General features: G+C 47.5%; 1 protein-coding gene across 1 annotated transcript in view; it reads left to right on the top strand.

Annotated features, from left to right (window-relative positions):
* Nucleotides 1-24254, top strand: part of PNPT1 (polyribonucleotide nucleotidyltransferase 1) — a 91822-nt gene that overhangs the window by 54365 nt on the left and 13203 nt on the right. The window contains exons 18-23 of the mRNA XM_040429711.1: nt 2887-2940; nt 4506-4615; nt 9821-9892; nt 10013-10076; nt 13675-13758; nt 15697-15780. Coding sequence (XP_040285645.1) covers nt 2887-2940; nt 4506-4615; nt 9821-9892; nt 10013-10076; nt 13675-13758; nt 15697-15780 — 468 coding nt within the window. The remainder of the gene's footprint in view (nt 1-2886; nt 2941-4505; nt 4616-9820; nt 9893-10012; nt 10077-13674; nt 13759-15696; nt 15781-24254) is intronic.

Raw genomic sequence — 24254 nt, 5'->3', positions numbered from 1 at the left:
ATGTATGTATGTAGCAGCACGCCTTCATTAGATACACACATTCATCCTGTTATTTATATGTCGTGTGGTTGGCCTTATTATCGCTATACAGCTAAGTACCTTCACATCTGACCACCAAGTGCCGTCATCATAATAGATGCAGCGGTCTCCTACACTGACGAGCAGGCAATTGTCAGGAAGGAACGCTCTCTTCCCCACAATCGTCTGCTCAATTGAACGATAATAAGGGGTCTTAAAGGGGTTATCCAGGAGAAGACATTTATGACTTCTCTTCAGGATAGGTCATCAGTATCAGATCTGCAGGGGTGCAACACCCGCCGATCAGTGGTTACAAGAAGCCTTGAGCGCTGCAGCCTCTTAGGCCATCACTGGACATCGGCCACATGGACTAGTTGCAGGTCAGCCCTATTCAAGTCAGTGCTGCAATACCAAGCACTACCACTATATGATGTACGGCACTGTTCTCGGGAAGCTGCCGGGAGCCTGCATCGTTCACCAGAGCTCCAGTAAGCGCAGCGGCTTCCTGAAACAGTTATCGTGGAGGTGCTGGGACTTGGACCCCCGAAGATGTGACAATGATGACCTATCCTAGGAATAGGTCATTATTATCATTTCCCACATAACCCCTTTAACTCTGGAATGCATTTTATTTGAGCCGGAGCCAGAAGTGGATTCAAATGGAATGGGAAATATAAAGGAATGAATTTTACGTCTGGCTTTGCTCAGAAAACTGCACCTCGAACTGCATGTTTTTCCGGCCTAACTGACAGTAAGAGCCCGTTCACACAACATTTTTTTTTGTGTTCCGTGGCAAAAACACCTAAAAAACCTCCCATTTATTTCAATCGGAGGCAGAGCTTGCTTTTTTCCCACAGTGTGTGTGGAAAAAAGAAGCTGCATGCTCTGTCTTGGAGCAGAATCTGCACTGATTCTTCCATTGAAACGAATGGGAAGCTGCAAAAACACACCAAAACTGCACAGAAAATGGCGGGTTTTCAAAATCCGTTGTGTGAACATGACCTAAAGCTTTAAACACTGCAGTAACTAAGTATTTGACTGTGTTGTTGTCTGTTTTTAATGCTCATTTTTTGCATAATTATTTCTAAATAATAAAAAATAAAAAAAATTCTCATCTGTGTCATTGGGGGCAAAAACCTTGGGTATAGCTGCTGCCACTAAGAGGCGGACACTAAGCAAAAAGTGTTAAAGGGAACCTGTCATCAACTTTGTGCTGCCGATACTAACAGCAGAATAAAGTAGAGACAGGTGAGTTAATTTCAGCGGTCTGTCATTTATAAGGTAACAGTAATGCTAAGTTCACAAATCGCGGGCCGCAATACACGGCCACAGTTCCGTGTGAATTCCGCATCACGGATGCGGACCCATTCACTTCAATGGGTGCGCTAATCCGGAATCGCGGAACGGCCGCACAGGACGGGACCCCTCGGAAGCACTACGGAGTGCCTCCTGGGGTTACGTCCCGTTCTTCCGTTACGCAAAAAGATAGAACAGGTCCTATCTTTTAGCGGAACGGCCGGATCGCGGACCCATTAAAGTGAATGGGTCCGCGATCCGATGCGGCTGACCTACGGCCGGCGATCGTGCATTGCGGGCCGCAGCACAGGCACGGGTCACACACGTTCGTGTGAACTCGGCCTAAGTGGTTGCCGAGAACCAACATCACAATCATTGCAGACTGAGCCTGGAAAAGAGTCACGGCCACCTGAGAAGAGTCCTGGTTCTTCATGTATTCCTGCTCTCCTGCCCGCCTGCTGATGACTGACAGTCTTCTACCTAGTTTTCTCCCTTTCTCTCTAGGAGAGAACTGCCAATCATCAGCAGATGGGCGAGAGAGCAGGAGATTATAATAACCAGGACTCTTCTCAGGTAGATTTGACTCTTTTCAAGGCCTGGGCTGCAATGACTGTTACTATTTTATGCTGCCTTCAGTGAGATCAGCATAAAGTTGATGACAGGTTCCCTTTAACTCCTCCCTCCAGCTATACCCCTTCTGCAGGCGGTGAGCTAATCAGTTGTAGCTTAGTGTCCGTAGGAAGCAGACATCTTCTCTGCAGGTCTTGCTGTTTTTCACACACTTGGGGCCCAGGGTGGAATTATCCCCCAGTTACCCATCTGGCAGCATATAGGGATGCCCCCAAAAATCCCCAGTAGCCAGGTCAGATGAAAAGGTGGTATGGAGGACCACCAAATCCTCCACTGCCCACCAGCCTCGGGTCTTCACTACCTCGGGCACCGTGCCACTGTACTCTGCTGGAACCAAAGCTGGACTTCAGGGATCTGGAATGAGGGGAGTATGGGGACAAAACCGTTTTACCACCACAACCATCAATCCCTCGCCTCCCAGCAACCCTTGGCCTTGGTCTTTCTCTCCACCTCCATTCTGGCTCCTCCTTCTTCTCTTCCTCCCGGCTCTTGGATGAAGGCACATGTGTTCTGGCCTGCTCCTGGGACCCTCTGCTCTCCAAACGAGTAGGCTCTTCCCTAGGTGGCAACCCTCCTCTATACCTCCAGCAGGCTTAGTTATTAGCTAATTTTGTTTTGTCGACATCCGTTTCCCTAGTTGTGTCGTCCTCCAGGGACTCATTTTTCTCCCCCAAGGTCCCCATCTTGTCCGACCTTAGAGGGGAAGCACCCAGACAGGAGTCCACCATCGCTACCTACTTTGCTTGCGCACACTGATTAGCTTACTGCTTGCAGGAGAGGTATAGCTGGTGAGAGGCATTAACAGTTTTTGCTTGGTGGCAGTAGCTATACCCAATGTCTTTGCTGTGTCCCCCAATGAACGAGACTAGAAAAGGATTTTATGGTAACAAAAAATCCAATTTTTTTTCACTCTTTTTGCTTGCCTGTTTTTATTTCTCTTAGGCTCCTCATCCATGGCTTCTGCTTGTGGCGGTTCTTTGGCTTTAATGGATGCAGGTAATAAAGTGTTTTCAGATCATTTCATTGGCATTCTCATTTTTATTTTGGCTCTGACAAATGATAATGAGTCTTAGTGATCCATTTAGAGGTGACTGGTGCAATCTTGTCACTAGGGTCGAACTCTTTAAAAGGGTTCTCCGGGAATGATTAAAAATGGCCGCCAGCAACCTGGCTTAGAATGTGAGGAGAACTGGTTGCCTCCACTTGCAGAGCTGCCTAGGGGGATGAGAGGGCGGGGCCTTATTATGCACGATACTGTTCTACGATAGATGGTAATGGTACGATCCTGCCTATGATATGTCATCATGGCTGAGCAGCCTGACGGGAAAACCCACCAATATGTAGTATATGCAAGTGCCAGAGCGTAATGTGTAGTGAGGCCCCGCTACCTCCCCTCCCAGGCAGCTTTACAAGTGGAGGAAACCATTTCTGCTCATTTTTTAGGACAAATTGATGGCGGCCATTTTAAATCATTCCAGGAGAAGGGATGATTCATAAATAACCTTTGTCCAAGATAATTAAAAATCTCGGACAATGCCTACAATACCTTAGAATAAAAAAACTATATATGCTCACCAGCTTTCTCTGTCGCCGCTCTTCGGTTCGGGTATTCCTGACGCAGTTTGTTTACAGACAGCCTAGATGAGTCACGCGAGTGCAGCAGCAGTCAGATGTATCTCAGCAAGTCACTCTGCATGTCACCAACACGGTGACATGCCGATATATGGTACCCGACCTCTGCAGCCAGTCACTGACCTCCGCTATAATTGGCTGCAGTGGTCATGTGCCTTATCCAGGTTTGTAAGCAGACCGCAGCAGGAGTACCAGATGAACGCTGGAGAAAGGGATGAGTATATAATGTTTTTTTTTATTTTTATTATTTTCTTAATTTTAAGCTATTGTGGGAGTTGTCCATGACTTCTCGGACAACCCCTTTAAATCTTACTAATACATTATATTACATGTAGCAATAAACATTACATTTTTTAAAGCCGGACACTCAGAGTGGGCCCTCAGGATCATCTCCTCTAGTGGGCCCTCAGGATCATCTCCTCTAGTGGGCCCTCAGGATCATCTCCTCTAGTGGGCCCTCAGGATCATCTCGTCCGACTCTGGAGATAGGGTTATATGGCTATTTCCTTATCACAGTTTTTTAACTTAGACCCATGTCAGGTTAGATATCAGAGGATCCATGTAGGGACACCGGATGAGTAGGAGCTAAATTTGTGTCACTGTGCACATTTCACACAAATACCGTAGATTACAGAAAATGAAGATTATTATTTTTTTCATTGCTATACCATGAGTTGTTTGTGGCTCTGACTGAACTACCCCATCAAGCAAATTTCTTCCTGCTAGCGGCCGATGAACCTAGCTGCAGAATGGCAACTGTGTGGTGGTTTGTTTTTTTGGTTTTTCCTTTTGCGTCTAATTTCGATATATCCGTTGTCAAAGCATCATTAGATATTACTTTTCTTTACTCCAGTAAATGAACCAGACTAGTAACATATGGACTATTCAAATGTTGATTACTGTCATTCTAATTCTGTTATAATTTCAAGGGGTACCTATTTCTGCTCCGGTTGCTGGTGTTGCAGTTGGTTTAATAACAAAGTACAGCCAAGAAAAACCTGAAGAAATGGAGGATTATCGCATACTAACTGATATATTAGTGAGTGCAATTTCTTTTGTTTCTGTGGATTAAGGTAAACTGATGAATATTGTTGACACTAAAACAATTATGACCAGTAGGTTTCAGCGACCCTCCGGTCCTAAAATGATACAGTCAACATAGCTGGTGCCTTACATGACTCCCATGCTGCCTCTGTTCTTGTCCACCCTGGGATTCCTTTCAAAGTGACCTCCTCAGGCTCGCGCAGAGAAGTGTGGGGAACTCCAACCCCACTGCAAGGGAAAGTCTGAAACAGTGGCTACCATTTTGAAAAGACTGCGACAAGGCAGCAGAAAAGCGGACTGGAGGGTATCAAATATTGTTATATACGATTTGTTTGTAGATCATCTTAGAAGATTGATGCCAGAGAGGGGCTTGAAAACAAGCCATCAGACAGCCAGACTGATTTGTTACTGGACAGCATCCTGCAGCTGCCATGTACTGTGAAACCTGGAAGGTGCAGAAACCAAACAAAAAACATTTTCTTAAAAAGCTCCAAAGGTGCCAACAGCCTTTTAAGACGGCTTGTCACCAGTTTAAATATATAAAACAGTACTTTCCCGAAGTCTCACTGCTCCCAAGAGTATTCAGAGTATTAATTATTTTTTTCTTTCTAGCCACCCTTCCTCGTCTCCAAGATACAGGACCCGTTACTTCTGGCTCCCAGTGTGTGAATGTGCCAGTGGTCACCAGGGGGTGGTCGCAAGGACTCTTCTCACTAGAGGGATTGATCTTCATTGCTCTGACATGGACTATTAAGTACAGACATCAACAGAGTGGTAAGCTCACTGTGATCTTGCGAGAGATACCTTCTCTCACAAGACAACAGTGTCCTCACTTCAGCTCACAGTGAAGGCATCATGGAGCGAAGGCCTAGAGAGCCAGGGAGGAAAACCCAACAGCAGAGTTGGCACGGACCTGCACCACTGAAGCTACCCAGGTGAAGCTCCAGCCTGGCATGCTTGTAAATTGGGTTCTCTGATGACTTCACTGAGGGATTGCCACTGACATTATCCATGGTGATTGGACAGCCATCAGGGTCCATTGAAGTCCATGAAGTGCCCTCCCCCCCTTGGGAAAAGAGTCCTGGTCACCATCCGCTTGGCATTTATATACTGGGTGCCAGAAGTAACAGGGCCTTCATCTTGGGAATGACGGGAGAGGGACAAGAGATTACAGAATACTCAGTACTTAAAACTGGTGACTGGGTCACTGTACTTTCACACAAATTTGTTTGTTTTAATAGAGAATAGTGTAACTAGTAAATTTCTAAATCACCTCAAAAATATGCCTGCATCCACATGAAGAAAAATCTGTAAAGTCATGGCGACTAGTGGCCTCACTTTCACCTAATTTGCAGTCCACTGTCTGTTGTCAGGCATGACCCATCCCTAGTAATAGAGACGCAGAAGTCGGCTCACAGAAGATGGACACGTGTCAGAGGTAGCTGAGATTGTGAGCCTGATAAAAGAACTGCTTCTACACTGCTTTTGGAGATTATAGGTGCGTCCTGCCTTTCTGGAAGTGTGATCCCCCCTCCCCTTATCCATTCTGTGAACTCTGGAGATGAAGGCAAACATAGTGGGAAGTAAGGGAAAGGACGTCACAGCAGTACAGTGCTTGCAGATTCCACAGAAGGGAGACATGGAATAATATGGCTGAAAAAGATATTGCGGAAGCCCAAAAAAGACCCCTTCCTTCACCCTTATGATTGTAAAAAGAAGCACAGACATTATGCAAACTTATTTTGAAAATTCAGGTACTCAAGTCCCGAAAAATAATTTAAAAGGTTATTAAAGTGATGCTCCAGTACAAACCTAACATTTAAAGGGGTTTTCCCATCTCGGACAATGTGGGCATATCGCTAGCATATGCCCCCACTGTCTGATAGGTGCGGGTCCCACCTCTGAGACCCACACCTACACCAAGAACGGAGCCCCGAAAGTTGTGGAGGGCGCATTTACAGCCACCCTCTATTCATTTCTATGGGGCCACTGAAAATAGACAAGAGCTGGCTCGGCTATTTCCGTCAGCCCCACAGAAATGAATGGAAGCGGTGGCCGCGCAAGCGCAGTGCACTCCCATTCACTACTACGGGGAGAGCAATTGGTGGTGGCCAGACCCAGGGAAACACGAGGTCCTCCTGCCACCACTTTCCCTGTTCCATTATTGTCTGATAGGTGCGAGTACCAGATCAGACAATGGGGGAATATCCTAGCGATATGCCCCCATTGTCACGACGAGTGAGGAATCGCTCTTTTCTCGCCAATTGTGATCTTTCATCCTTCTAAAAAATGATCATTCCTCAATCACAGATCCGTTCATATAATGTGCAGTCGACTACTCGCTTACAGATCACGTAGAGGCGCGGTCCTTTGTAGAGAACGATTAACTAGCGAAAGTAAGAACGGACATCGCTCTATGTAATAAACACATTTTTGGTCGCTAACGAGTCGCAAAATCTTTGATCTTTAATTGTTATCTGTAAGACATCTGCTGGTCTAATACAAGCCTCAGTCACTTGACCTAAACCCAACAACAATGGTTTGGGATGTACTGGATTGGAGAGGGAATGAAAAGCTGCTAGAAGTGCTCAGCATATATGAGAACTGCTCAAAGTTTGTTGGAAAAGCTTCTTCTTAGGTGGCTACTGCAAGAAGTTCATCGGGAGAATGTCAAGGATGTGCAACTGCGGTGGGATCCAGCAATGCACCATAGCTTCCATCATGAATAAAAGTGAACAAACACTATTGCAGTGTCTTCACAGGACTGAGTTTGTTGAAGCATATACTTCACCTTTATGTTACAGCAAACCATCTTCTATCATGTTTTGCAGACTGTCCAAGATTATACTTTTTTTTTTATCGTTGTTTTTAACTGCCTTCGTTTCTGTGTAATTGACACTTCCTCCTTTTGCCTCCCACAACTGACTCGCTGCTGACGTTTCCATTACAGGATGTGTTTCCCAGTAGATGCATGGTTGTAAATGTGCTTTCATACAAATAGTACATCCTTTTGTTCAGTGGCTCACCGCAAATAGATGTTTTTCTTTTCATTTTCTGTCACATGCAGACAACTTTACAGTCATGTCTTGGATTTTTAGATCATGATATGTCAAGCAAATATGTGTATAAGGAAGGAAAATCCAGTATGCAATGTATAATTCTTACAGGGCATGAACACCTTTTGAGGGATGGATATATATATATATATATATATATATATATATATATATTTATATATTAGCACTTTTCTTGGGCTAAAAATCATTTTTCCAGTTGGTCGTTATTAAAAATTTTCAACAATTTGTCTTCTACAGCCTCTAGTTTTCACTGCCTCTTCAGTCTGTTCTTTCTCCTTCTCACTGGAATCCGTCAATCAGTAGGCCTTGTCTCTAGTTTCCCGACTGCCCATAAACGCTCATTTAACCTTAACAGTTTGATAACAATTTAGCTTCAATGAGTGTTTATGAGCTGTTAGGAAAGGACAGATAAGGTCTACAGATCGAGCCATCGGAGCCACTCTCTAACAGATTTCAGTGAGCAGCAGAAAGAACAGTCTACAGTCAGTGAGACCTAAAGGCTATAGAAGGCAGACAGTTGGAAATGTTTAATAGAGACTAATTGGAGAAACTATTTTAGCACAAAATAACTAGGATACCGTGGTAAAAGAAATATGGCCCCAGGGATGTCCATACCCTTTACCCCTTTTATGTCCTATTTCTGGTACCGATGTGGCTTAAAAAGCGTTTTCCTGACCAAATAATTATTGACCTACATTTAGGATAGGTTTAATATCTGATTGGTTGATGTCCGACTCCTTCTGATCAGCTGCTGGAAAGGGTTGCATCCTCATCCTGTGACGTCACATGGCTTTTGCATCCTCATCCTGTGACGTCACATGGCCTTTGCATCCTCATCCTGTGACGTCACATGGCTTTTGCATCCTCATCCTGTGACGTCACATGGCCTTTGCATCCTCATCCTGTGACGTCACATGGCCTTTGCCTCCTCATCCTGTGACGTCACATGGCCTTTGCCTCCTCATCCTGTGACGTCACATGGCCTTTGCCTCCTCATCCTGTGACGTCACATGGCCTTTGCCTCCTCATCCTGTGACGTCACATGGCCTTTGCCTCCTCATCCTGTGACGTCACATGGCCTTTGCCTCCTCATCCTGTGACGTCACATGGCCTTTGCCTCCTCATCCTGTGACGTCACATGGCCTTTGCCTCCTCATCCTGTGACGTCACATGGCCTTTGCCTCCTCATCCTGTGACGTCACATGGCCTTTGCCTCCTCATCCTGTGACGTCACATGGCCTTTGCCTCCTCATCCTGTGACGTCCCATGGCCTTTGCCTCCTCATCCTGTGACGTCACATGGCCTTTGCCTCCTCATCCTGTGACGTCACATGGCCTTTGCCTCCTCATCCTGTGACGTCACATGGCCTTTGCCTCCTCATCCTGTGACGTCACATGGCCTCAGGGATGGAGCTGCTCTACAAGATACAGTGCTGTGCTTCTGTACAGCCAATTCAAACAGCTGATCGGCGGGGCGCCGCTAGTTAGACCCCCACCAATCAATGAATAGTCTTGGACAACCATCCCCTTTAATGATGACAACCCATTTTATTACTGAACTTTTGCTGGCATAGAGGCAGTAACTTCCTACACTGACAGAAGGTGTCTTGAGAACAAGGAAAATGCAGCCTAGAGATCCGTATGTGTCTTCTGACATACTGAATTGTAGACATTGGGACAGATTTACTAATTGTATAGATGATATAAACCTAGACCTGCACCATTTATCACAGACTCTCTTGTAACTCTTTGGGGGAGATTTTTTTCAAAACTGGTATAAAGAAAAAACTGGCTTAGTTGCCCATAGCAACCAATCGGATTCCACCTTTACATTTTCCAAAGCAGCTCTGAAAAATTAAGGTGGAATCGGATTGGTTGCTTTTGGCAACTAAGCCAGTTTTTCTTTGAACCAGTTTTGATAAATCCTCCCCATAACAACTGTTGGTTGGCTTAAATTGTCACAGAATTTTCTTCCCAAAATGGGGCTCAATTTTGCTGCTTCTTAGACCACACCTTTCTTGGCCCAGATAGTTTTTCTAAACCCAGAAACGCCAAATGGCGTCACGAAATTACACCAAAATCTAGGTGCACTCACATTAGTAAATGTGGGTCATTGTATTTCAGGGCATAGAAGATTACTTGGGTGACATGGATTTTAAGATGGCTGGCACTAGCAAAGGTATAACCGCTTTGCAAGTAAGTTACCTTTTCCATTTAGTTTTCTTTCTTCTTATTATTTTTTTTATGTTTTCCCCTTTTTACCAGCTTTTACTTTAAAGTTATTTGCTTAAAACTTTTCTCTCTTTATTTTTATAGGCAGATATTAAGATCCCAGGATTACCGCTGAAAGTTGTCATGGAAGCTATCCAGCAGGCTAGTGGTAAGGTTTTATCACCAGATTAAAAAGCTTTTTTTTTCTTTTGTTGATCCGAGGCTCCATCACTGAGATATGATACGTTTTTTTTTTTAATATGCAAATTAGGCCCCTGGTGCAAGGAGGGCATCACCGTTTCTTTTGTCACGCCAAGCTCCTCTCCTTTCTGTGCCAGCCGCCCCTCACTGCTTTGTCACTGCTTGGCCTTGTCAATCAAAGCAGTGAGAGAGTCTGGCCACAGAAGTGAGTGGAGCTTGGGTGCAACAAGAGCAATGGTGATGCCAGTGTTGAACCAAAAGCCTAATTTAGATATTGCAAAAAAGTATTCTAACTTGGGAACGGAGCCTCAGATCAACAAAAGAAAACCAGCGTTTTTAATCAGATGAACTACAGCTATGCAAGTAGTTGGATACGGAGTTCACTGGTGACAGATTCCCTTTGAGGGGGTTGTCTGGTCTCAGGAAAAAAAAAAACTCTGTATCAGCCTTCAATAAATAACCGTTAAGTACTTCCTTGGTAGGTCCCCTGCTCTTGCTCCTGTTCTCCCGGCGGGCTCTATTTACCCAGCTGCAGCAGTAATGTCACAGAACACTTGACTGCTGCAGCCAATCACTGGCCTCAACGGTGCTCCAAAGAGGCCAGTGAATAGCTGCAGCAGTCATGTGTGGATGTGATGTCACCGCTGTAGTCTGATAAATATTGCCCAGGCAGGAGAACCAGAATGGTGGCTCAAGATCTGCCAGGTAAGTACTTACCTGCTACCGAGAGTTGTCCGGTTTCCTCACTGGACAACCCCTTTAATAATAGATGGAAGAGTGCTAGCATTTTAGTATAGAAACATAGAATGTGTCGGCAGATAAGAACCATTTGGCCCATCTAGTCTGCCCAATATACTGAATACTATGAATAGCCCTTGGCCCTATCTTATATGAAGGATGGCCTTATGCCTATCCCATGCATGCTTAAACCCCTTCACTGTATTTGCAGCTACCACTTCTGCAGGAAGGCTATTCCATGCATCCACTACTCTCTCAGTAAAGTAATACTTCCTGATATTACTTTTAAACCTTTGCCCCTCTAATTTAAAACCATGTCCTCTTGTAGCAGTTTTTCTTCTAAATATTCTCTCCTCTTTTACCTTGTTGATTCCCTTTATGTATTTAAAAGTTTCTATCATATCCCCTCTGTCTCGTCGTTCTTCCAAGCTTTACATGTTCTTCCAAGCTATACATGCATGGGATGAGCTGCAATAACAGACTTATGGAGCATATACAAGAGGGGCAATGTCTGATACAAATCTTTACAGTCCCTTTGTTCTAGTCAGTGAAGTTCCCTTAAAGGGGTATTCCCATCTCAGACAATGGGGGCATATCGCTAGGATATGCCCCCATTGTCTGATAGATGCGGGTCCTACTCGGGGGTCCGTCCATCACCAAGCGCTGCTCCCATAGAAGTGAATGGGAGTGCACCGATCGCGCGCTGCCCCTGCTCATATTCATTTCTATGGGGCAGACGGAAACAGCCGAGCCAGAGCTCGGCTATTTTCGGCGGCCCCATAGAAATGAATGGAGGGCGGCTGCTTATACGCAGTGCGCCCTCCGTTCATTGACCCGCACCTATCAGACAATGGAAGCATATCCTAGCGATATGCCCTCATTGTCTGAGACGGGAAAACCCCTTTAAGTCAGACTTGCACCCATCAGATAATGACAGCATACTCTAGAGGAGCAAAAGAGTAACAATGTTTAGAACTTTTGACTTTCAGGCCCCATATCTCATCATCCACTACAGCTTCGAACGTGAGCCTACCATCATTTTATAGACAATCATCTTGGCTATCTCATACATAAATTGGATCTTTTTCTTGTATACTACAAATTGCAACCTGTTCTCATATTCCCTAATAGCTGTGTATTATTCGGTTGATTCCCAAGTGAAAGGTCACTGGTTCGAATTGAGGAGCAGCCATAAGGAAGATTTCCCAAGAAAAGAGAAACCGCATCATCCAGCTCATTGATAGCGGTATCTCGGCTAAGAAAATTGCCAAACTGCATCATGTGAGTGCCATGATAGTTGGAAGAATACGAAATGAAGTCTGTCCATCTATTCTAAAGCCAAGAGGCGGACGTCCAGGCAAAATATCAGTCAACAAGTCGGATCATCAGGCGGTCTATCAGTTCTGTCTCAACAAACTCGACAGTAGAGGTGGCTCGTATGCTTCGTAATAGTGAGATCACATGAGTCCATGATAGCCCCATGTGACACGCATTACACAAGTGTGGAATGATGGCGAGAAGAAAGGTGAAGAGGTCTCAACTTCAATATCATCCTAAGAAGCGTCAGCTTGAGTTTGCAAAAAAGCATGAACAGTGGACAGTAGAAGATTGGAAACGTGATTTGGAGCAATGAGACTGACATCAATAGACTGGGCTCTGATGGGTGCAAATGGGTCTGGAAGAAACATGGGAAAAGGGGCTAACAGATTAAGAAATTGAAGGAATTAAGTTTGGTGGAGCAAGCCAGATGATATGGGGTTGTTTCACAGCCAAAGGCGTTGGATACTTGATCAGGATCGATGGTGGCCTCAATGCTGAGCTATATGTGAGTATCCTACAAGACGAGTTACTCTCTACACTCGAGTACTTCGGGTATGAAGAGGACGACATTGGTGTTCCATCAGGATAACGACCCAAAGCATACGTCGAGATTGGCGAAGAAATGCTTCAATGACAATGAATTAGAGGTGCTGTTTGGCCCCAGTCCTCAACCCAATCGAACACTTGTAGGTAGAGTTGAAGAAAAATCTGTATTCTTACCCAAGTGTTAGACCAGTATGCACCTACACTGAGAACGTGACCTGGCAACAAATTTTGGTCGAGACATGCTTGAATCTGATCGAGAGCATGCCCAGAAGGATTCAGGCAGTGTTGAATGCCAATGGTGGTTTTACAAAATAATGAAAATTTAGAATTTTAGGAGCAGAACAGGAACAATGTAGTTACAGGACAAGAATCTGCATAACTAATCATATGCTAAATAGTTGTAAGTCAATTTATATATGAGATAACCAAGATGATTGTCTATAAAATGATGGTAGTCTCATGTTCAAAGCTGTAGTGGATGGTGAGATATGGAGCCTGAAAGTCAAAAGTTCAAAAGATTGTTACTCTTTCGCTCGTCAGTGTATGCTGTTACGGTAGTGTTAAAAATTTAAACTTTCCTTAATGAAATTATGAACAGTACCCATTGTTCATAAATCTATGTTCCTTTATCAGACCAGTTGTAAGAAGAGAAGGTACACTTTACACAGCTATTTACTAGTTATTAAAAAACATGAAAAATTGGCCTGGACCGACTTCTTCCAGTTACTGTGTAAAGAACTTCAGCACAACGCCATGTAACGGGAAGCGGCACTCCTTCAGGAAAAAGCTAATGAATTACTGCAAACCAGAGCAACCGAGTCCGCTTTTTCTCTCAACCAGTCAGATCCCTACATTGGTGGGGAAACCTATTTAATATTTTTTTTGTAGAAAAGAGTGTAAAATTATGTATCTGTCAAACTTGTCTTGCATGTTTTATCTTCTTTCTTTATTATCCTCTTTAGTTGCGAAAAAAGAAATCCTGCAGATCATGAATAAAAGACTCTCTAAGCCGAGAGAAAACCGGAAAGAGAACAGTCCTGTAATTGGTAATAAATCAAAAATTAAAGGGGTTGTCTCACCTTGCAGCCTGGATCTTTAGCTGTGCACTTCCAGTTCATTCTGGGGGCCGCCACACTTCATTTGATGGCACAGGGAGCGCGGTAATCACGCCCACAGCTTGCCTGTGCCCTGCTCGCTCCCCTGGCTGAGAGTGCAAGGGCGCACTATATTACAAAGTTAAAAGCCGCCCGAACAGCTGTCATCTATCACAGATGACAGCCCAGATTCCGAACATGTAGTAGTTCACCCCCATGCCTGCAGCTCTCAGGATTCTGACATTATCGGGAGCTGTTCAACCCAGTACATAGGAGGTGGCCGGGACAGGAGGGAGCTAGTGCGCATGAGCAGCTTTAGGAGCTCGCTCCCGTGATCCCAACCACCATACAAGCCAGCTCTGTACTTCACAATGAGCAGATTGCAGTGGTGGCCGTAACCTCTGACAACGGGCATGCTCTAAAGGGCTACAAGATGAGGATCATCTAGGAGAGGAGGCAGTTTTGAAGCATGAAGTATATTAGTAAGTTGTTTATTATGGGGTTATATTGAACATAACTACCATTGTTCCAAGTGAGACAACCCCTTCCTAGTAAAATAGGAATTGAACTGAGGGTTTAAGAGTAGCAGAAACACTAAGGTAGCTTAGTCTACTTGGTGATGGCAGTTTACTGTCTAAAAAAGTGTGCCAATACACTTGTCTTCTATTCAGCCATATCTCTTACACCCAGTGGAGTTTTGGATTCTACTGAGAAGTTTTGCAGATTGTTGTATCCAAGAATATATTTGCTGACATTACTTTTTTTTTTTTCTACATTTATGCAATTATGGCATAAATGGGGTTTTCAGGCTCCTGATACTGAAGACCTATCCTTAGGATAGATCATTAAAGGGGTTGTCTCACCTGATCTCTTGATCGGAGCGCTCAAAGTGACACCACGCATACAAAGTTGCCCTCCATTCATTTTTCTAGCTGTGCCAAAAATAGCTTGGCTATTTTTGGCATAGTGGGACTCGCACCTATCTAGTAAACGTGGACGGCAAAGTGAAGGAGGGCGCACCACGCATCTGCAGCCACCCTGGTGGCCAGACCCAGCACTGATGGCCACTACTTTGCCGGCTTCGTTTTGTGGCTGCGTTTACAAGATAGGTGTGTGCTCCAGAGGTCTGACCCGCACCTGTCAGACAATATAAGATATGCCCCTATTGTCTGAGATGGGAATACCCCTTTAAAGGGTTTTTCCGAGATTTCAATATTGATGACCTATCCCCAGGATAGGTCACCCATATCAGATTGGCAGGGGTCCACCACCCGGCAACCCCACCGATCAGCTGTTTGAAGAGAAGGCCGCTGTGATGTCGACGTTGAGCAGGTGTTGGGAGTTCAGTGCAGTGTGTTAGTATGGAGGACAATGAGTGATGTTTCTGGTCACAAGACCCTCCATCATATAGACCGGACCTCTATGTGGACAGCACAGAAGATTTGCCCAACGAGGAGCCATGGCTTATGAGATATAGCAAACAGCAGACAATATCAGCAAAGGTTATATTAGTAAATGTAATATAGACATCTAAGGCCTCATTCACACATACGTGGACCACGGTCCGTGACAATCCGGCCTGCTGAGTGCACGAGCGCACAGTGTCATTGGTTGCTATGACACCGTGTGCTTCGTGCCTCCGCCGCTGTACAGTAATACACTCGTATTGCCTTACATACACATTGGTCAGAAAGTGGTCAACCCCTGTAATTTGTAAAGTTTTTGTGTATATTGAGTTAAGACAGTCATTTTTACTTTGTGGTATGGTGTTGAGAAGATAGCGCTTTACCTGATGGATGAACTTTTTTTTGTTTTTGTTTTTTTATGCCTTTATCTCAATATCATATTAGACATTATACAAATTTTTGCCATTTCTATTTCATTCCCCAGAAACTGTCCAAGTACCCTTATCCAAGAGAACCAGATTTGTTGGGCCTGGAGGATATAATTTAAAAAAACTTCAAGCAGAAACAGGTCAGTGCCACCGCTTTAAGCCTTTGTGCGTGTGATGCAAATGCATCACTCTAATTTCTCTTCCCAATCCTTTGCAATGCCCATATTTAACACATTAATTGCCACGGTTAAATGCAGAAATGCACAGACAAGATTATATTTGGGCTTTATGGCTTGAGATATTGAGCGAATCAAAGAAACCAATTGAAAACTATTCCTGCCGAGTTTGTGTGCAGGATGAGCTTTCAGTTGCTCTGTAGAGCAGGACAGTGTCATGCAGGTAGAGCCCAAGTGTTAAGCAAGTACCAAATAGAAGTGTGTCCATGGAGGTTTAATCTCTTAAAGAGTCACTTCCTTTCACACAATTTCATTTAACCCCTTAGTGACTAAGGACGTACTGTGTACGTCATGATGTGGTGTTAGTTACTTCATCATGACGTGCACAGTACGTCATGAGATCAAAGTGTCACCGCAAGTATACTTGTGGTGACACCGGCATCAAAACGGGTGCTATGGACAGCTGAGCTGTCCGGGCACCTGGCAGGGGACCAATCACAGCGGTCCCTGCCTTTTGGATCGCTTCGATTGGTCAGTCAGATTTGACTGACCAATCGCAGCATTCAGCAGCGCAGCTCTGATCTTCTCAGTGAGTGTTGAGGAGATCGGGGCTGCGCTGCTGTGTCTATTGTGCCCCTATCACGTAGCCGACATAAGGATCCGCTCAGGCTACTTTCAGGCTTATAAATTTTTCTAAGTTATAATGCAGACGGATCCGTTCTGAACGGATGCAAACGTCTGCATTATAGGAGCGGATCCGTCTGATGAAACATCAGACGGACCCGCTCCGAACGCTAGTGTGAAAGTAGCCTTAAAACGTCAACTCTTCCTGGAAAAAACGAGCCCCTGCACTTCATCAACTTCAATTCGCTCATCTCTAATCGATATCATTAATAAAAAAATTAAATAATAGAGAACCCAGCACTGAACACCACTTATAACCCGGAACCATTCTGATAAGACTATCGTTATAAATGTAAAAAAAATATATGGCGTTCAGAAAATGGGACACAAACATACCGTAATTTTTTTTCAAAAATGCTTAATTATGTAAAACTGAAACAAACAAAGAAAGTAGACGTATTTGATATCACTGCGTCTGTAACAACCTGCTCTATAAAAATAGCACATGATCTAACCTGTCAGATGAACATTGTAAAAAAAATAAAAATAAAAACGGTGCCAAAACATCCATTCTTTGGTTACCTTGCCTCACAAAAAAACATAATAGAGAGCTATTAAAAATAACATGTACCAATAAAACTGTCACCTTATCCCGTAGTGGGGTCACTTTTTGATTGTTTCTACTGTAGGGGTGCATCTGGGGGGCTTCAAATGGGACATGGTGTCTAAAAACCAGTCCAGCAAAATCTGCCCTCCAAAAACCATACGGCGCTCCTTTTCTTCTGCCCCCTGCCATGCGCCCATACAGCAGTTTACCACCACATGTGGGGTGTTTCTGTAAACCGCAGAATCAGAGTAATAAATATTGAGTTTTGTTTGGCTGTTAACCCTCGATGTGTTAAAGAAAAAAATTTATTAAAATAGAAAATCTAACAAAAAAGTGAAATTTAGAAATTTCAGCTCATATTTTTCCTTTAATTCTTGTGGAGTATCTAAAGGGTTAACAAAGTTTGTAAAATCAGTTTTGAGTAACCTGAGCGGTGTAGTTTCCAAAATTGGATTATTTATGGGGGGTCTCTACTATGTAAGCCCCAGAAAGTGACTTCAGACCTGAACTGGTCCTTAAAAAGTGGGTTTTGGAAATTTTCTGAAAAATTTTAAGAATTGCTTCTAAAATTCTAAGCCTTCTAACGTCCCAAAAAAATAAAATGACATTTACAAAATGATGTCAACATAAAGTGGACATATGGGAAATGTTAAGTAATAAATATTTTATGAGGTATCACTTTCTGTTTTAAAAGCAGAGAAATTGAAATTTTTGAAATTGTGAGTTTTTCAAAATTTTTGGTAAATTTGGGATTTTTTCATAAATAAAGGTGAAATATATTGTCTCAAATTTATGACTGTCAAGGTGCAAAATGCTCCGGTCATTAAGGGGTTAATAGGGAATGGTGTGAATAGAACATTTCTCGCCCATATTCCTTGGGGGACACAGGAAACCATGGTATAGCTCTGCTCCCTAGGAGGCGTGACACTAAGCGAAAGCTGTAAGCCCCTCCTCCATCAGCTATACCCTTCAGCCTGGAGAAGAGACTGCCAGTTTTTGCTTAGTGTCCAAGGAGGCAAGACACCCCCTGCTTATGCAGGGTTGTTATCCTATGATTTTTATTTTTTACGTATTTGTTGTTTTTAACTCGGTTTTTTTCTACCTACAGGGACAACAGAGGCGCATTAGACCCCTCTGTTTCTCCCGGGGTTGAGTTGCGCCAGTGCCGGTAATTCCGCACTGCCGCCTCCCCCACAGAAGACAAGGTGGACCAGGGCAGCCTCGCTCCCCTGCGTCCCGCCAGCTCAGGGTCGCCCGCACGCCAAGTCCCTCCCCCGGCTTCCTGCCACCGCGGTGCCAGGAGCTGAAGGGGCGACCCCGCTGGATGGACTGAGGGCGAAGACAGCGTATGGTGAGAGTGGCTGCTCCAGCCTCCCCTTCCTCCCTCCCACCGCTGCTACCAACATGGCCACTGTTACATGACCACTGCAAACCCCCCCCCGCCCCCCCCCCCGCCCCCCCCCCCCCCCCCCCGCATATCGGGACGTTACCGGGCATAGTTGGAGGGCAGTCTATCTGGGCAAGTCCTAGAACGCTGCCTTACAGGGGACGGCTGCAGACTTGCAAGCCGTCTGCTACATCTAGGCGCGGTGGGAGCCGTTCTCCTGGCATGAACGGCGCCATGTCATGGCCGGCACTTCAACATCCTTGGGGGTTAAAATCATTTTGCCGCGCGCGCGCGGCTCTGCTTCGGCTTCAGCGCGGCAGAGGGGGGCGGAGCTTCCTTACACATTCAGCTCCGTGCTGCTGCGCTCCGCTACTTCCGGGTTCATCTCTCTGCCGTGCGATCCTGAAGCCTTTCAGCTCCGTGCTGCTGCCTCTCCTCCACAGCCTCCTCAGTCTGTTCCCCTTACAGCTGCCGCTTGTATCATCGGGTCTGGTAGGACTGTTTAACCCCCTCCGTGCCACAGTACTGTTGCTTTAAAGTGCAACATCTTTCCACCATGTCAGACCCTTCTGCAGCCGCCAAGCCATGGTACCATGCCTGTACCGCTTGTAGGGAACCCTTTCCCCGGGGGCAGTCTGATCCGCACTGTACTGCATGCCGAGCTCCACCGCAGCCTCAGTCGCCCGCTGTGTCGCTCCCTGCTTCCTCTGACCCGCCTGACTGGGCTAGATCCCTGTCCCAGGCCGTGGAAAGCCTCACTCATGTCGTGGGCCGCCTAATAGACAGGCCACCTACCCCGCAGGACGCCACTCTGACTGTCGCGCCCTCCGGGTCCACTGCTTCTGCCGCTGCAGCGGGTTCATCCTCTCCTAGTGACCCCTCCCGAGCTAGGCACTCTCAGAAGCGTATTAGAGTAGAGCGAGCCTCCTCCTCGGATGCCTCCCTCTCCCCGCCACGCGTGCGCACCCAGACGAGCCTCTCCTCTCCAAAGGATTCGCTCTCTGAAGGTGAATTGGCGGCTTCAGATTTGGAAATGGACTCGGCCCTGCCGTCCAAGCTAGCCTCAGCGATGGCTCAACTCATCTCTGATATACGTGACACCTTTAAGGTGCAGGATGACCCCCCTAGCTCGGACGCAGCTAGCGTCTCCTTTATCAGACCCAGGCAGGCCTCAAAAGTCTTTCCAATCCACTCTGATTTCTCCTCCGTGGTGTCTAAGGCTTGGGCTCGCCCGGACGCCCGTTTTGTCAACCCAAAGAAGCTGGACATTTGCTATCCTTTTCCAGCCGATGTCGTGGCCACCTGGTCTTCCCCACCCAAGGTAGACCCCCCTGTGGCCCGGCTGTCAAAGAACACGGCCATCCCTGTTCCCGACGGGTCCTCTCTTCAGTCAGCGGAGGACCGTCGCATGGAGACCCTGTCCAAGGGCATTTTTGCTGCCTCCGGTTCTGCCCTCAGACCGGTTTTTGCCTCTGCTTGGGCAGGGAAAGCAATCTCTGCTTGGGGTACGCAGCTGGAACAGGAGTTGGACTCGGACATCCCCATCCAGGACCTACGTTCCTTGGCCCAGCTTATTATTCGGGCCGGGAATTTTGTCTGTGAGGCCTCCCTTGATGCGGGAGCCCTTATTGCGCGCTCCTCCGCCCTGGCAGTTGCCGTCAGGAGGGAGCTCTGGCTGAAGGTCTGGAAAGCGGACGCTGCCTCCAAACGTTCCTTGGCGGGGCTACCGTTTGCGGGTTCCCGCCTTTTCGGGGTCCGCTTAGACGAACTTATTTCAGAGGCCACGGGTGGTAAAAGCACCCATCTTCCTCAACCCCAAGCCAGGGGCGCCCCCCGCGGACGCCCTGGTGCGTCTCGTTTTCGGTCCTCCCGCAGGGCCTCTGGGGCTCCCACCACAGCTGCCGCTTCGGCTCCTCCCCAGGACAAGCGTAGGAAGCCGTTTTTTCGGGCGCAGCCCTCCTGGCGCAAGCCGCAGGCTGCCCGCACACCCGCAGCAAAACAGTCCTCTGCCTGAAGGCGCGCCCCCACCCACCCGGGTGGGGGGCCGGCTCCTCCTTTTCAAGGACGTCTGGATGGCTCACGTCTCCGACGCCTGGGCCCTCGAAATTGTGTCCTCCGGATACAAAATCGAATTTGCATCCTTCCCTCCGGATCGGTTCTTTCGCTCCCGCCCCACGCGAGACCCGAAAGACGCGGCCGCGTTCTCCGCGGCCGTTCAAGCTTTACTGGACAGGGGGGTGATTACCCCCGTTCCTCTAGAGGAAAGATTCCAAGGGTTCTACTCGAACCTCTTTGTAGTTCCCAAGAAGGGAGGTTCGGTGCGGCCCATTTTGGACCTCAAAAAGCTCAACCGTTTTCTCCTCCTTCGACGGTTTCGGATGGAGTCCCTCCGCTCCGCGGTGGCTTCCCTGGAGCAGGGAGATTTCATGTCTTCCATCGATATACAGGATGCCTACCTCCATGTTCCGGTAGCCCAGTGTCACCATCGCTTCCTTCGATTCGCCGTGGGGGATCTCCACTTCCAATTTGTCGCCCTTCCCTTTGGACTGGCAACAGCCCCCCGGGTGTTCACCAAGGTCCTGGCCCCGGTTTTAGCCTTACTCCGTTCCAGGGGTGTTTTTCTGCTACCGTACTTGGACGATATCCTCATCAAGGCTCCGTCCCTTTCTCAAGCGGTTGCCAGCGTGGATCTCACTCTAGAGACTCTGGCGAGGTTTGGTTGGGTCATCAACTTCCCCAAGTCCTCCCTTCCCCCCTCCAGACAACTCGTCTTCCTGGGAATGCTTTTAGACACGGGAACGGCGGAGGTACGTCTTCCCTCGGAAAAACGTCTGATCCTCCGTGGGGCGGTTCGGGGTCTCCTTCTCCACCGTCGACCGTCCTTCCGCTTCTGCATGCGGGTATTGGGGCAGATGGTTGCCTGCTTCGAGGCGATCCCATTTGCGCAGTTTCACTCCCGCCCTCTCCAACGGGCGATCCTCTCCTCCTGGGACAAATCGCCGCAGTCTCTGGATCATCCCTTCCATCTGTCGCCTCCGGTGCGGTCATCTCTCCGCTGGTGGTTACAGTCCCCTCTTCTGGGCAGGTCCTTTCTGCCACTCAACTGGTTGGTGGTTACAACCGATGCCAGTCTCTCGGGCTGGGGAGGCGTGTTTCCTCCCCGATCCGTCCAGGGCATTTGGTCTCCATCGGAGTCCAAACTCTCGATCAATGTCCTGGAACTGAGAGCGGCCCTTCTGTCTCTACGACACTGGACTCATCTGCTGAAGGGTCATCCAGTTCGTGTACAATCAGACAACGCCACGGCCGTGGCGTACATAAACCACCAGGGGGGCACTCGCAGCGCTGCAGCGATGCGGGAGGTCACCAGCATTCTCCGTTGGGCGGAAGCCCACGTCCCGGCCCTATCTGCAATTTTTATTCCAGGGGTGGACAATTGGGCGGCGGACTTCCTCAGTCGCACCACCGTCGACCCCGGCGAGTGGTCTCTTCACCCGGAGGTATTCGAGGCCATTTGCCTTCGTTGGGGCATTCCGGACGTGGACCTCATGGCCTCAAAATTCAATCACAAGGTCCCCGCCTATCTGTCCAGGGCCAGGGATCCGGGAGCTTGCGGAGCCGACGCCCTCGTTCTTCCTTGGCGAGGCTTCGCGCGCCCATACATATTCCCTCCCATCCCTCTCCTGCCCAAGGTCCTTCGGAAGATCGCGGCGGAAGGCGTCTCGGTGATTCTGGTCGCTCCGGACTGGCCCCGCCGGTCTTGGTATGCCGACCTCATGCTGCTCCTGGCAGACGCGCCCTGGCCACTGCCCGCCAGGGAAGATCTTCTCTCTCAGGGACCGATCTTCCACCCGCGTTTAGGGTCCCTACGTTTGACGGCGTGGTTGTTGAGACCACCGTCCTGACACGTAGGGGTTTTTCTGCGGATGTCGTCCGCACCATGATCCGCGCCCGTAAGCCGTCCTCTTCTAGGATCTATTATAGGACCTGGAGGACTTTTTTGGGGTTCTGTACCGATCTGGGGATTCCTCCGCTCCGCTTTTCTCTCCCCACCGTTTTGTCCTTCCTGCAGAGCGGACTGGCCCAAGGTCTAGGCCTTAGTTCTTTGAAGGGTCAGGTATCTGCGCTGTCCATTTTGTTTCAGCGCCCACTGGCCCCCCTTGGTCCTGTCAAGACCTTCCTTCAGGGCGTGGCTCACGCGGTTCCCCCGTATCGCCCTCCGGTACCGCCCTGGGACCTGAACCTGGTTCTCTCAGCGCTCCAGGCTTCTCCTTTCGAGCCACTGCGGACGGTTTCCTTGCGACTTCTGTCCTGCAAGGTTATTTTCCTTGTAGCCATCACCTCTCTTCGGAGGGTGTCCGAATTGGCTGCACTCTCCTGTCTGGAACCTTTCCTAGTGTTCCACCAGGACAAGGTGGTTCTTCGTCCGGTCCCTTCCTTCCTTCCTAAGGTGGTCTCCGCCTTTCATCTGAACGAGGACATCGTTCTCCCCTCTTTGTGTCCTTCCCCTTCCCATCCGCGGGAGAGGAAGCTTCATCGCCTGGACGTTGTCAGGGCGCTCAAGATTTACCTGGAAGTAACCAGATCTTTCAGGCATACTGACTCGCTCTTTGTGGTCCCGGAAGGGTCGCGCAGAGGGATGGCGGCATCCAAAGTTGCTATCGCTCGTTTTGTCAAGATGGCTGTTACTGAGGCTTATCTCGCCAAGGGCAGGGTTCCTCCCCTTGGTGTTACCGCTCACTCCACTAGAGCGGTCGGGGCTTCCTGGGCTCAGAGAAATCGGGCTTCTTCGGAGCAGATTTGCAAGGCGGCCACTTGGTCCTCCTTGCACACCTTCACCAAGTTCTACAGGGTGCATACTCATGCGTCGGCTGACGCTGCTTTAGGCCGTCTGGTGTTGCAGGCGGCAGTTGATTGATGCCTCTGGCGTTGGTTGAGTTTGTTCTGGTCCCTCCCTTCTGGGACTGCTCTGGAACGTCCCATGGTTTCCTGTGTCCCCCAAGGAATATGGGCGAGAAAAGGAGACTTTTGTATTACTTACCAGTAAAGTCTCTTTCTCGCTCTTCCTTGGGGGACACAGCACCCGCCCTTCATTGGGTTACAGTTGTGGTTCCGGCTTGGTTGCCCCCGTTGGGGCTCGACAGTTCTTTTTCCGGTTGGTGGTTATCTTTCACTACTTGGACACGCAACTGGCAGTCTCTTCTCCAGGCTGAAGGGTATAGCTGATGGAGGAGGGGCTTACAGCTTTCGCTTAGTGTCACGCCTCCTAGGGAGCAGAGCTATACCATGGTTTCCTGTGTCCCCCAAGGAAGAGCGAGAAAGAGACTTTACTGGTAAGTAATACAAAAGTCTCCTTTTCTAAATCACTTAATTTATAAAATATGCCTGCATCCCCCTGAAAAAAGCTGTAACGTTATGACCACTAGGGGTCTCACTTCCACCTTCCAGTCCACTGCTTGTTGTCAGGCAAGATACGTCCCTAGTAACAGAGACTCAGAAGATGGTTCACAGGAAGTGGGGGTATGTCAGAGCTAGCTGAGATCCTGGACCTGGTAAAAGAACTGATTTTGAAGATTATAGGAGCTCCTGCCTTTTTGTAAGTGTGATGTATCCCTCCTTTATCTGTTCTTTTAACTCTCGAGCTGAAAACAAACATAGTGGGAAGTAAGGGAAAGGACGTCACAGCAGTACAGTGCTGGCAGAAGGGAGACACCCCTGCTTCTGAGTAAAATGCATCTAGCTGTGCAGCTGAAACAGGGAATAATATGGCTGGAAAAAAAAAATTGTGATTTTTTGGAAAACCTTGGTATGTTTTAAAAT

This window comes from Bufo bufo, chromosome 4, assembly GCF_905171765.1.
Source record: "Bufo bufo chromosome 4, aBufBuf1.1, whole genome shotgun sequence".
In the NCBI taxonomy this organism is placed as follows: domain Eukaryota; kingdom Metazoa; phylum Chordata; class Amphibia; order Anura; family Bufonidae; genus Bufo; species Bufo bufo.
The sequence above is the reverse complement of the archived record's forward strand: the minus strand, read 5'-3'. Positions and strand labels throughout refer to the sequence as shown.